Genomic DNA, 13874 nt, shown 5'->3' with positions numbered 1-13874 from the left:
TGTCGAGCTACACTCTTAGCTATATGCGCTGCTTTTTAATGAACAGAAAAAAATCTTAAAACCTTCGTCAGAATAATAAAATACCTCATAAAACATTTATATTGTAGTTACATTGCCAATATTCAACATATGTGTCAATAAATTGAATTAAGTAAATAACTGAACAGTGCATTGTGACTTTGTATGATGCTACATATAACATATCAATAGAAAATAAAGTGGCATGAATCAAAGCATTTCACTTTAAGGTGTGAAAAGCAAGTTAAAGTTCCTTTACTTACAAACATTAAATACAGAACACTGAAATAAATACATTTAAAGATAAATATATTTTATACAGTCAGACTCTTGCACGAACCAAGAGGTAACATATTTTATCCTTCCCTTTTGTATTTTAACTCCAGCAGAAAAGCATATAAGAATATTACATGCAGTGAAAATCTTACAATATTTTGAATAGTCTTTACATAACCTAGTAAGAACTTTACAGTGCATTTGAAAGAGGACATTTATGGCTTTGCTGGAGTCATTCTTGATAGAGTCCTAAAGAACTTACGTCTGATTCTGCAGATTTTATTTCACGTCAGTTGATTATGCAGATTTATTCATTTTTCTGATCAGACCTGTACTTTGCAGTTATCTCCTAGACTGACATCCTGTGCTCTTACGACCTGAAAGTGTTTACTTGAAGTAACTGCTACATGTTTACTCAAGGATATTTTTAATTCCATTTCCCTTTATAATTCACTTGATATTGTCTTCCTTGTATGTATAAATCTTAATGTCACAATGGCTTCTGGAACCTAGTTAAACAGATCTGCTGCAGCCATTAATTTCAAATGGGCCAATGTAAAGAGTCAGATACAGTATAATCGGGTGGATTTACAGCACCTTAACCAATAAACCAGTTGTAGAAGACGGAGTACATTTTCCACAGTAACCACCACATTTCCCTTTTACTTTGCCACCATCCTGTGGATAGAAGAGATATTACAGGTTATGAATTGGTTTGCAGGAAAACACATACAGTTAAAATAGCTCCAGCAGATTATTAACAACTGTCGACTGAAAATTATTTTTAAACCTTCCTTACAGAATGCAGTATCTTAATGTGAAGTTGCATGACTGACTGGTACAGTATCAAAAGAATGTCTTTAGTCTCTTTTTATAGTAAAATATGATTGTTAATCATAGATGGAAGACACATGACACAAAATCAATTCAAAGGGTCATAACAAACAACAGTTGGGTTTGTATGTTAAAGAAGAGAAAGCAGTATGTTTGTGCACACACATGTGTGTGTGTGTGTGTGTGTGTGTGTGTGTGTGTGTGTGTGTGTGTGTGTGCACGTGTGAGCATGCATGAGCGTGTGTGCCTGTGAGTGTAAGTGTATGTATAAGTGTGTCTAAATTAATTATATCAAGATGGAATTTAAGTTGTAAACACTGTTTCTTAAGAAAAAGAGAAGGAGGAAAGTTTGATGCATGTTTGCTGTGAACACACATTTATTTTGTAGCTGAACAGATTTGATGCAATGGATAGAATTAATCCAGTTTAACAAGTTCCAGATATGTTTGTTTGCTTTGACTTATCTGATCCTGATGGTTTAGGTGGTCATTCAGAGCACTTGAGTTTTAGTAGATTAATTTGTTAAAATGAGATTACATTATATGTTTATTATATATCTCAGATGGTATTAAATCATGTTCTGATTTGCAGTGGTACAATGGCTGTGATTCAGATAAAGGCTCACTGCTCTCAATTATTCTCCAGTGCAGTTCAGTCAATTACCATGACTTTAAGAAAACGCAATTCAGAGGCAACTTTGGCCATAGTGAGAAAGACCTCATTATCACCTCATTATAGTGTATTTGAATCACACACCATCCTAAACTAGTGCCGTAAGACCTGACTGCTCTAGTGTTCTCCATAGTGACTCATACATCGCACTGGCAAAGGCCCTTCTAAGATCACACTCGCACACACACACACACGCACTCACCTATCAACAAGCAATCCACCCTTACAACTGAGTACACTCATGGAAACACTGACCCTGTTATTCACATGCACAGCCCAACATACACATCCAGACCCTTGACTCCTTACCTAACCCCACTACTGCAACCATCCAGAGAGAAAAGCACACTCGAGTATATACACGGACACACAAAAACACACATGCACACACGTATACGCATACATTTATGCAGCTTCATTCATGTCCTAGCAGGCATGCACAAACTCATCCAAACACATACACACAAACACTAACACACACACACCTCCATAACTTAGATGAATTTACCTGCACCCTGACTACTCCCATAAAGCTGAATGGGTGACTGTTGTGTGTTTACGGTGGTCACTTGGTATTCATTTTTTCTTCCAACAGTGACATTTTATGTAGTTGAGTGATTCTCTGAGATGTAAACATTTTCAGAGTAGAGCAGATACCTAATGAGCATTAGGTACTTACCTGGATTACCACATTAGTTTACATCTCTGCCTGCAAGACTGCTCTTTGTACTGAGGCCACTCTTGGGGGAAAATCTCAACGGTAAGAATTGGAAAAGCTTAACATGATGGGGAAAACTGCAGAGCTAAGGCTTTCCCATCATGGTACATTTTTCTGAATTCCAATCCTTATTTGTTACATTAGTTGAGCTAATCTGCAGACTTATGAACAGTGTGCACTCTGATTTGAATTGAGAAAATTGGGTGCAAAACAAGTAACAACTTTATGGGTATCCAGAACAGAAAGCTTAAACAAATCATTTACAGGGATCTTCATTTGGAGTGCAAATGTTTATGTGAGGATTAATCAAGAATGTATAAACCTGGAGAGAGGAAGAATCCAAACAGAAGCGCTCTCAGTAACCCCTAGACTCAGGAAGAAGCTTGACAGTGAAGACCCATACTAGAGTACCATCATACCATGCTCTAAGACCAACAGCATTCCACCTCTCATTGCAGCTACCCCACATCAATCAAGTATAGATTATGTAGCCACTGGGCCTGCATTTAACAAAATTTCTTTAATCTACATTACAATGAAAATTGTTGTTCCAGGGCAGCACTCCACACTGATTCTTTATTATAGACTCATAGATTAGTACTAGGCTAACTGTCCTCATGGCCTATTTTAAGCCTAGCCAATTAGGCCATGTGAAAATCAAACCCTGCACCTTGCACATCTAAGGCAAGCACCTTAACCATTACACTAATCTCCCACAGTTACAGCATTTACACCATAGGCACAATCTGCCTATGCTCAGAGAAGATCTGAGATTTGTATGTTTAGTAAAAGTGTTTGTATACTCTGCCCTTCTAGAATATTGAACTTTTGAGATTTGGAAAGAGAAAACTGTGTGATTTCAGCATTACAGCTTGACAGTAATTGTAAACATATTGCAAATATGTATTGATATTTTCTGTTTTTGTGTAAATGTTGACACATTACAGAAAACTGGCATATGCTGCACAGCAATAGAAACAAATGGGCTCTATGTTGTTGCAAAAAAATCACTCTCCATATCCTAATATTTTCACGTCATAAGTCAATAAGTCATTTTTTTAAACATGTATACTGTTTTCCTCCTAATAATACCATCAGAGAGTATTTTAATAAGTGCTACATGTTCATTTACAGTGACAGCTGACTGATTCAGTCTATAAAGAAAAACATGTCAAACCTTCAGCAAAATTTTTATTTTGTGTTACCTTTTTACATTACACTGCCCCCCACTGCCTGCCAGCCTCAGATCCTGTCCAGTCTATCATGTCTATTCATTCCCATCACCAGGCTGGAGCCGACCAAGAGGGCCATCACTCGTTCAGCCATCAGGGATGGTTCAATGTTTTTCTGTTATGGGCCTATGTCCCATGCACACACTCAGCTACACTCAACTACACAAGGGAAGAGGGCATATACTGGGCTGTCCATGATGGTTTCTCTCACACCAGCAAAGGATGTTCCCAGCAAGCAGCATTGTTCCACTTCCTCAAAATGCACACAGCATCCCCCCATTGTCCAGCCCTGGCGACTTGAGCAGGACAAGTCTCTTCATTCCTCTACTTGCTAGCAGGACAAATCCCTTCATTCCTCTACTTGCTAGGTTTTTATACCATGGGCACAATAAGTCCACACAGAAGGTTCTGAGATCTCAAACTTGTCACGTTTTACTTTTTCCTTCAACTTGCACACATCCATGCTCTGTAAAATGAACACTGTGATTTTTTTTCCACTGTATGTTGTTTCTCTAGATGCATGTACTGTTCAAAAATGGGAATCACCTACTGTAGCTTGAAATGACTACTTCCCCTGCATATAAAAAAGGCTGTCTTTATCATGAGGAAGAAGAAAGGGGACTGGTCACATTAATCATCTATATCAGCCTTTTATAAGCAGGCACTGTAATTCTTTTTTGTTGTACAAGAGAATATTAGCCTTTTATATTATATGTCAGAAGATAATGAGCCCAGTAAAAGTGGGCACAGCCTCTCATATTATATGTGATAGACTGGGAAAAGTTTTGTAATAAAGCTTGCATACTTGGTTCCAAGGAATATGAGTCCCACTGATGCAGACACAGCCTCTCATTTTACGTATTACAAAACAGTCCAATAAAGTCTGGTGATAACCTCATAAAAGCAGGCATTTTCAATGATCAAAGTGTAAACCACTCTATTAGATGGACCTGATGAAGTTTAAGCAAAAGTGTTTTCTTAAATATAGTTTTATAGTTGTAGCTCATAGTGTGTTGTTATGTTTTGTTTGTTAGAAGTTAAAAATAAAAATAAAACCTTACAACTAAGAATGAGGTTCCAAAGACTGCTGAGCTGTAAACCCTCACAGGTCTTTCAAGAATATTCAAATAAGTTACTAAACTCTCAGCTTTGGGATTGGTTTCTTGTTTTTCCATCTGCCAGATTTTCATCCAATCAACTCCCATGGACCCGCCTCCCATTTTTTTGTAACTGCCTTTATATAACTAACCTGTTGAGTGTAATGTATTACAACAAGAACACTCATCCATCTACCTGTTTAACTGAATAAACTACTGGAAACTTCAACAGATGTCTTTATTCCTCCCACAGGGAGGGTATCAGAGAGAGAGAGAGAGAGAGAGAGAGCGTGAGAAAGAGAGACAAAGAGCGTCTCCTAGATCTGCTAGCTCGAGTGATTTTCTTCCTGGACTAATCCTTTACAATCTGTTTCTTCCTTGAATATAGTACGAACCTAAACTCACTTCAGCAAAAATTGCAAGACAGTTTCACAGTTCTTGACATTTGGACAGAAAACAGACAGACTACTTATCAACACACTGAAATCTGGTATTATGATCTTTGGTGGGACTCCACAAAAGGTCAAAACCAAAACCATCAATATTAATATTATAGACCCAAAAGGTCATGCCTTTTAATCAGTCGCATAACAAAAATACCTTATATGTCCAAAGGTTCATAAATGCATACTAGGTTAATGACCACTGGGGCCTTCTAAAGCCTAGCTATACAAACCAAATCTCTGACAACTTCTGATACCCTTAGTAAGGGGAAGCAGGGGCTTGGGAGATGAAACATTTACAAGCAGGGACCTGGAAGATGAACCATTTACAGGTTGCCTGCATCCATTAAAGACATAGAACAGGATTCAATAAATTCCATGCAGAAATAATGCTATTCCTGCATGGAGTGAACTGTGTTTATTTCCGCATAGCTTTAACAGCAGCACACCTTGCATATTCATGAAGGCACGCTACTGCTAAGGCTAAGCAGACATGAACACTACTGAGTGCAGAGGGCATGTTTAAGTAGTGTACGCACATCTAACATGCTCCCTGCACTCTCAAAGTGCTGTATGGTAATTTTAAAATGCCTTTCAGTGTCCATGGACACTGAAAGCAAATAAAATAGGAAACAATGTCCACAGACACTGAAATAGTTAGGAGATCAATAAATAAATGCAGGGGGTGTGTGACAGGTACTGTCACACACCCCCTGCATTGTCAAAGTGCCTAACGGCACTTTCCAAGTGATTTCATTGTCCCTGGACACTGAAAGCAGGAACTTTAGATAATAAGCAATGCAGGGTACCTGTGACACACCCTCTGCATTGTAAAAGTGCCATATGGCCATACCCCTCAACTTTACAGGTCTCCACAGAATGTCCAGATGTCCACCTCACATACGTCTCAACCACTTAGAGCAAGAAATCTGGACAAAGCCATAAATAATGGAGGCACAAAGGTCCACACAGAGGGACACTATTTAAATATTGCTCATACCAACTCAGAAAGTGGATAGGATAACAGGTTTTGCAATAGCACTGATTTCCTGAAGGGTATGAACTCTGAAACTCAAATTCTATCATTATTTTTTTATGTAAACCCTGAGAGAGATTTGCCAATGATTTGCTAGAAAACCACAGTCATATGAAAAATGAACCAAATGTATGAGGCAAAAATCTGGACATTCTGCAAAAATCTGTTGAGACGTATTCTGCATCATATTTCTGGTGTGTTCCCCCAAATATCTGTCCCTACCTGACAAATAGCAGAGGATTTGAGTCATTAAATAGTAACAAACATTTGAGTGTAAGACTCCACATCTGGCTGAAAAGTCATGCTAATGGTAAACCTATTATTCTATCAACCTTCTACATTTGTAAGAGCAATATTTAAAATCTGTCCCTATGTGCCCCCTTACAATTGCCCTTACTGTGACTGACAAGGAGCATTGATGGATACAAATAAAGTGCTTTTATTAACTTACATATTTTTTCCATTCTAAGGTATATGTAAGTGAAGCTGAGTAGGTCTGTGCATTAGGGCCCTCTGCTCAGCATTGCTAAAACTAATTTTAATTAAAGAAAAGAAAAAAAGGGTGATAAGAAAGTGGTGAAATGGGGGCAAGCAGGGGGGGGGGTAAAACATTAGAAAAAACAGCTAGGGATGTGCAGGACGGGTATAGGAAAGGACCATAGCTCTACATTTCTTTTGCAGTAGCAGCTGTGAATAATGTGTAGAATTTAGAATTTACATCCTCACACCCCACAGGGAGGGGTGTTGACAACAGACATTTGTAGAATAATTTGTGGGTAGATTGCGTAATGTTACTGTACATGGGGGCGAAATGTAGAGCAATGTCTGGGATAATGATTTTTTGTGGGACAGATGCCTTTTTTTTTTTTTTTTTTTTTTTTTTAAGGTGAGAGTGGGATGTGGGAAAGGGCTGTAGGTATGTTTGGGGATGTAGGTTAGGTAGGGTAGGTTGCATTCTCAGACAGACAAGACAGCAGACAGGGGTGGTATATTACACATGAGGGGGGTAAGCACCTTTGACAGGGAAGGTGGTTGGGAATCCGAAGCCCATGAGTCCCCAAATGGATACAGTGGGATGGAGGTCCCACCCATGGGCAGTCACCACTGCACCTTCACGGCCCGAAGGTGGCTGTGCTGGGGGCTGGTCAGGGGGGGGAAGTCTGCCCCTTGAGGTGCACCAGGCGGCACCCTCCATCTGGCACAGCCATCCATCCAACTCTGTGCGGATGGCGCTGAGCATCATACCTAAGAACTGTCAGTGGATGATGGTCTCCTCTCCACACCCACGCACAGGGGAAGACGGGCTCCATTCTCTGAGGACCAGCAGAGGAGGCAGTTTCATGTTGGGTCCCAGATATGCTGGGGCCTAGTGCCACAGCCAGATAAGGCAGGACAAGCAGATCCACCGGGATCTGCTTTCCCAAACGTGCTATGGTGTTGAGGTTTTACAATTTATATTGGTTAATCATGAATAAAACATTTCAAAATTAGTTATAACAGCATGCATGGGTGTTCCAATTAACCCCAATACAACATGTTTGAAACAGTTGCATAGAAAACAGAACACATGCATAAATTGAAGAACAGTATGTATTGTAACAGCATGCCAGTAACATTGACGGCAACAGGCCACAACACTGGTATTTGAACCAGGTATGTTAACATGCAACCAATCAAATATATGAACAATAATAGAACATGTTGACCTTTTGACATGTTTACATTTCCAAATCCATGATGGATTATAACTTTTTGTTTTATCATGTCATCGGTGAACATATTTTCACCATGGATATTCCAGTGGGACTAATGCAGCAATCAGTTAGCGATGGATCCATATTTGTGAGTAGCGTTCCACTTCAGTTGACATTGCGATGAATGTAGGGTTTGTAAGAACGAATGTGTATATGCTGTTTGGTAATCTAAATGGAATTTTGATTGCCTATGGTTTTGTGCGTTAGTGAGCACATTAATACTTTTGCCTTTGACATAATGGTTGGGGCGATTTATGATTTTAGAATCTTGTATACAAATTTTAATGAGCAGTCTTACTTGATGCTGCTTTTTAATTTGATTTCGTTTCTATGGTTATTAATTGTTTTATTGCAATATGTTTAGTTAATGAGCCCGCCAAAATGTTGAGTATATATACTTGGTATTTTGCCTTGGATTAATGTATCTGATGAAGCATAGCTTGGCTATGCGCCATCTTCTGTTTTGGAATAAACGACTTTACTACAACTCTACTTTGACTGCTTTTGGATTTCTACCTGGGACTAGCTGCATTTTTTGTACTTTGGTGATACTTTCGTGGTGATTGCTCTCATATCTTCATATTCATTTTACTTTTCATTTGGTGAGAGCATCTTCAGCAGTGAGTAGTACTCCTGGTATTGCTGTTTTTTCGTTCTTTGTTTACTACTCTACGCACACGATGGAAAGTCAGAATGTTGGGATTGCTTCTACTCCAGGGCCGAGGGATACGTCTCATTTGTGGACAGGTCTGTTTACACATGATTTAAACCCTTTATTGTCACTGGATTTGAATGAAGCATTAACCCATAGACTAACTACTGAAACTGGAGAGAATTTAAAAGACTTTCATGATCAATTGAGAATGTTGGAGAATAATCTTTATCAACTACAACGATACCTGTGGCAAAGACTACACTTAGAAGCATGCTTGCACTACAAGGTAGTCCCCAGAGGCATGCAGGTTTTCTGCATGCCTACGTATGGGGACTCCCACCCTTCATTACTAAAGCAATGGCAGGATTTAAACATCAACCTAGGGTTTGACTATGTGAGACTTCTGTTGAATTATTTTTCACCACTGGAAACAGAACTTCGTAATAAAACTGACATTCTCTATCAGAGAATACTTGATAACTTCACTTCTGAATATTGCAGTGAAAAATTATGTGTAGTTCTAACACAAGTTAAATCATTTGGCGAAAGGCTGGGCAAGACCAAGCAACATAAACTTAAGAGAGACTTTATGGATTTTCAAAATGGCCATGTGTTTGTGTGGCCTAGACACCAGGATGGTCAATCTAATACTACATATAATACGACTAATCATGCGAATGCTACAGCTAACCCAGATGCTGTCAATAACTTGTTACCACAATCTAATGACACTCATCCTACTGTGCAGACAGTGATTTCTTCCAATAGAGTCTGTGATCTGGACCCTATTGAGTTCCCTGCTATGGATACACCACCGCCCAATCAAGAGGCTCTGCAAGGTTATCAGAATACAGGAGCCATACCTAAAAGCAAGAATGTGAAGGGAATACAAAACCCCCCTTTTTTACCCTATCAAAGGAAGTACGTTCAACAAGTGAGGGGGCGTTCCAGCAGCAGGGGAACAAGAAAACGCAAATATTCCGAGGAACGGAATATGTCCAACAGAAGGACCAGGTATTGACTTTGGTGTTTAATTTTTCTAGCCACGTTATTGATACAGCTACGTTTAGCCTTCTTAATAGAGGGCTCTCATTCATCCCTGCGGCCAAAGCATTGTTAGAAGATACCCTATTGGATCTAAGACTATTTTGTAGACGTGTTTGCCTTAAGTTACTGTTTGCTGATAGTGTGAATAGCAACAAAGAAAACGAACTACCAATTATGTTTAAGAAAAAAAGTACTTTTTCACCTCCATTACAACCAATGGTACAATGTTTTCTGGATATATGTGAAAATGATTTATATGCATTGTTTTCTTTGACACATAATAGGAAAGGGAGATTTTATAATCTCAACAGAGAGGAAAATCATGCTTTGACCTGGCTAAAGAGCAATGATAAGCTAGTTGTGAAGCCCGCGGACAAAGGGGGGGGGGGTGTAGTGTTAATGGATTCAGAAGAATATGTGAAATGCATGAATGAACTACTATCTGACCATACTACCTACACACGTATTACTATTCAACAGGTTTCTACCATCATTAACACTGTTAAAGATAACATATATGATCTCTTGTTATGTAGACAAATTAGTTTAGAGATGTATGAATATCTTTTGCAAACCGACCCAGTCATTCCCATTCTCAAAGGCCTCCCTAAGGTTCATAAGGAGGCATGGCCTATCCCTATGAGACCCATTGTAGCAGGAGAGAAGTGGGTTACGGCCCATATTTCTACCTTTCTAGAGAGCATCTTACGTCCAGTAGTCGATAATTGTAGTACCATTCTTAAAGACACCTATCAACTGCTAGAGACTCTCAAATGTGTACATTTGGAGAAGCCTAAGACATGTTATCTACTTATAACTATGGATGTAGAAAAACTCTTCACCTCCATCCCTAATGATATAGGCATCCAGTACATCAGGGAATTATTGCATAAGGAAACTCAGTTCTCCTGTGATAGGATTATATTGGTCACTCAATTGCTGGATATAGTTTTGAATAACAACATCTTCATATTTGGAGATGAGTATTTCCTACAGGCATGGGGGGTAGCCATGGGGACCCCCTGTGCCAACACTTATGCTAACCTGATAGTATACTGGTGGGAGAAGTTGTTCTTGTTTACTCATGCATCCTCAAGACAGATAAAATATTATAAACGGTTCGTAGATGACATACTTATAATTTGGGAAGGTTCAACCATAGATTTTCAGATATTCTTGGAACATCTACAAACTACTACTAATTTTCTAAAATTCACGGTAGAGAGTTCATGTCAGTATGTCAATTTTTTGGATGTCACACTATGGTTGACTGATGAAGGTACAATTACAACTACACTCTACAGAAAAACTGTTTGGAGAAATGCATTGTTGGCTGCAGATAGCATGCATCCAGCATATACATTTCGTGGAATAGTAACTAGCCAATTTATCAGAGTGTCTAGACTTTGTCAAAGTAAAAATGACCTTCTTGAGGAATCCAGTAAATTGGAACTTCTATTCAAAGAAAGGGGTTATGACATGAATATGGTTAGAAGAATTAGACATGAAATCATTGGTGACATAGACTTTGCCACTAATGATGAACCATCTACATCATATGGATTCAGGAATAAAGCCCCTATGGGATCCACCTCTTATGAGAATAGAATATATTATGTTATTAAATATACAAATGAAGTTGAAAGTATTAGAGAAGTAATTAGGAAAAACTGGAATGTTCTTACGGTAAATAAGCAGATTAGAGACATAGTAGGTTCTACACCTAAATTCTGTTATAAAAACAGTGATAATTTTAAGAAACAACTTTGTAATGATCAATATATTACTAATGTAGGTAAACCTACTTGTCTACTATTGGGTGACATAGTAACCAAAGGGACTTATCCATGCTCACATTGTCCTAGATGTAACAGCTTAAGTAAAATACAGGATTATAAGCATCCGATCATGAACACAGTTTTTAAACCTAAATACTATGCAGATTGTAATACTAGAAATGTGATATATTTGGCTACCTGCTCTTCTTGCTCAGCCTTTTATATAGGCCTAACGAAAAGAAGATTGCGGGATCGTATCTATGATCACCTTTATGAAATCCGGAGACAAGAAGAGAGTAATGCATTAGCTAGACATGTGCAGGATAATCATTCCCACTTCTTTAGTTTCAGGGTCCTACAAACTATCACACCCACTCTAAGGGGAGGGAACATTGATAATAAGCTGGCTAAAGCCGAGCTACATTGGATCCTAAAGTTAGCAGCGCACCTTCCACCGGGCCTGAATAGCTCTATTCCTCTAAAATCTGCATTGGTTGAACGTAGATAGTACCATCTACGGATATTTTGGGCTGTGTTTTCAACACTGCACACTATACATAGTGCATTAGATTTAGATGGTCCTAACTACCCAAATGTTTACATTGGATTGTTGAATTTTCAGCTAATGATTCTGTGGGTGGCTTAGATACAGTTTATATTTTAATTGTCATGAAAAAATTTTTTATGCTACCCTATACTTGTTAGTTAAGCATTTAGTATTACTGCATGAGTATTGTTTCCCTGCGGGAAATTATACTGTGTATCCAGGAACTTCCCATCCAACAGTTAAGTACCCAATAATTCTGTATATATATTGGTTTACAGTTTTATTTTATACTATATACAGTGTACCAGGGTAATTTGAGCCTTGGTCTATATCTTGCAATTTTTGTATGCAGTACATGTAATTTTTATAGCTATGCGTCTAGTTTTACTTGATGCACATCTAACAACAGATTTTATGTCTGGTTATTTATGCATTAAACCGGACACATGTTACATTCTGGTGTGTAGGGACATTTCGTGACATACTGGTTCACACTAGAGATGGTCATTACCACTACGTAAACTTCATGTTTTTTGCTTTTTGTTTTTTGTTTTTTGCTTTTTGTTTTCCATTTGCAATGTGTTTGGAACTATTGCTGACATCTAGAGGTGATCGGATGCCATGTTCCACATGGATGCAGAGTTGTTCCTCTTCTTTTGTTGAGAGCGACTTGTTTGAAGCGTTGACCTCTAACGCTCGCTTTGTACTGCACACTTCAGGCACTAGGACCAAGAAGACCATTTGATACTTCTTGAGGTGCCCTATTGGTGCTTGAATGCATGTGATATCATATGCGCACAGGAGAGGTTGACTATCTCCCGTATAACGCAATGTTGACCTTTTGACATGTTTACATTTCCAAATCCATGATGGATTATAACTTTTTGTTTTATCATGTCATCGGTGAACATATTTTCACCATGGATATTCCAGTGGGACTAATGCAGCAATCAGTTAGCGATGGATCCATATTTGTGAGTAGCGTTCCACTTCAGTTGACATTGCGATGAATGTAGGGTTTGTAAGAACGAATGTGTATATGCTGTTTGGTAATCTAAATGGAATTTTGATTGCCTATGGTTTTGTGCGTTAGTGAGCACATTAATACTTTTGCCTTTGACATAATGGTTGGGGCGATTTATGATTTTAGAATCTTGTATACAAATTTTAATGAGCAATCTTACTTGATGCTGCTTTTTAATTTGATTTCGTTTCTATGGTTATTAATTGTTTTATTGCAATATGTTTAGTTAATGAGCCCGCCAAAATGTTGAGTATATATACTTGGTATTTTGCCTTGGATTAATGTATCTGATGAAGCATAGCTTGGCTATGCGAAAGCGCTCATCTTCTGTTTTGGAATAAACGATTTTATTACAACTCTACTTTGACTGCTTTTGGATTTCTACCTGGGACAAGCTGCATTTTTGTACTTTGGTGATACTTTCGTGGTGATTGCTCTCATACCTTCATATTCAATAATAGAACATAAGTCCCAACATTAGGTTTTGAGAACATACCCACAGTACAGAAATAATTATCGATGCAGATAAGGGGTGGGGGGAGAGACAAAAAATCCATTAACAACTGTTTAGGCTTTTATTTTTCATAACAGCACTGCTCAATACTCTATGGGTCTGCCCTCACTTTACATCTACCGATGGCCCATAGCTTCTATAGCACACATATACCTGTTAAACTGTCAACCTAGAATGGTATGGGGCAGACTGTGACAACTCTGCGTACATGACTAGAGGGGAATCGTAC

At 38.5% G+C, this 13874-nt stretch overlaps 1 protein-coding gene across 1 annotated transcript in view; it reads right to left on the bottom strand.

Moving 5' to 3' along the window:
* Positions 1–333: 333 nt before the first annotated feature.
* ADAMTS9 (ADAM metallopeptidase with thrombospondin type 1 motif 9) overlaps positions 334–13874 on the bottom strand; it is a 1232634-nt gene continuing 1219093 nt past the window's right edge. Inside the window, exon 39 of the mRNA XM_044077927.1 lies at positions 334–972. Coding sequence (XP_043933862.1) covers positions 883–972 — 90 coding nt within the window. The 3' untranslated portion in view covers positions 334–882. The remainder of the gene's footprint in view (positions 973–13874) is intronic.

Source organism: Protopterus annectens, chromosome 7.part0 (genome assembly GCF_019279795.1).
Source record: "Protopterus annectens isolate FY-2018-M chromosome 7.part0, PAN1.0, whole genome shotgun sequence".
Lineage (NCBI taxonomy): Eukaryota > Metazoa > Chordata > Ceratodontiformes > Protopteridae > Protopterus > Protopterus annectens.
Note: the sequence above shows the minus strand (reverse complement) of the source record. Positions and strands in the feature narration are given on the sequence as shown.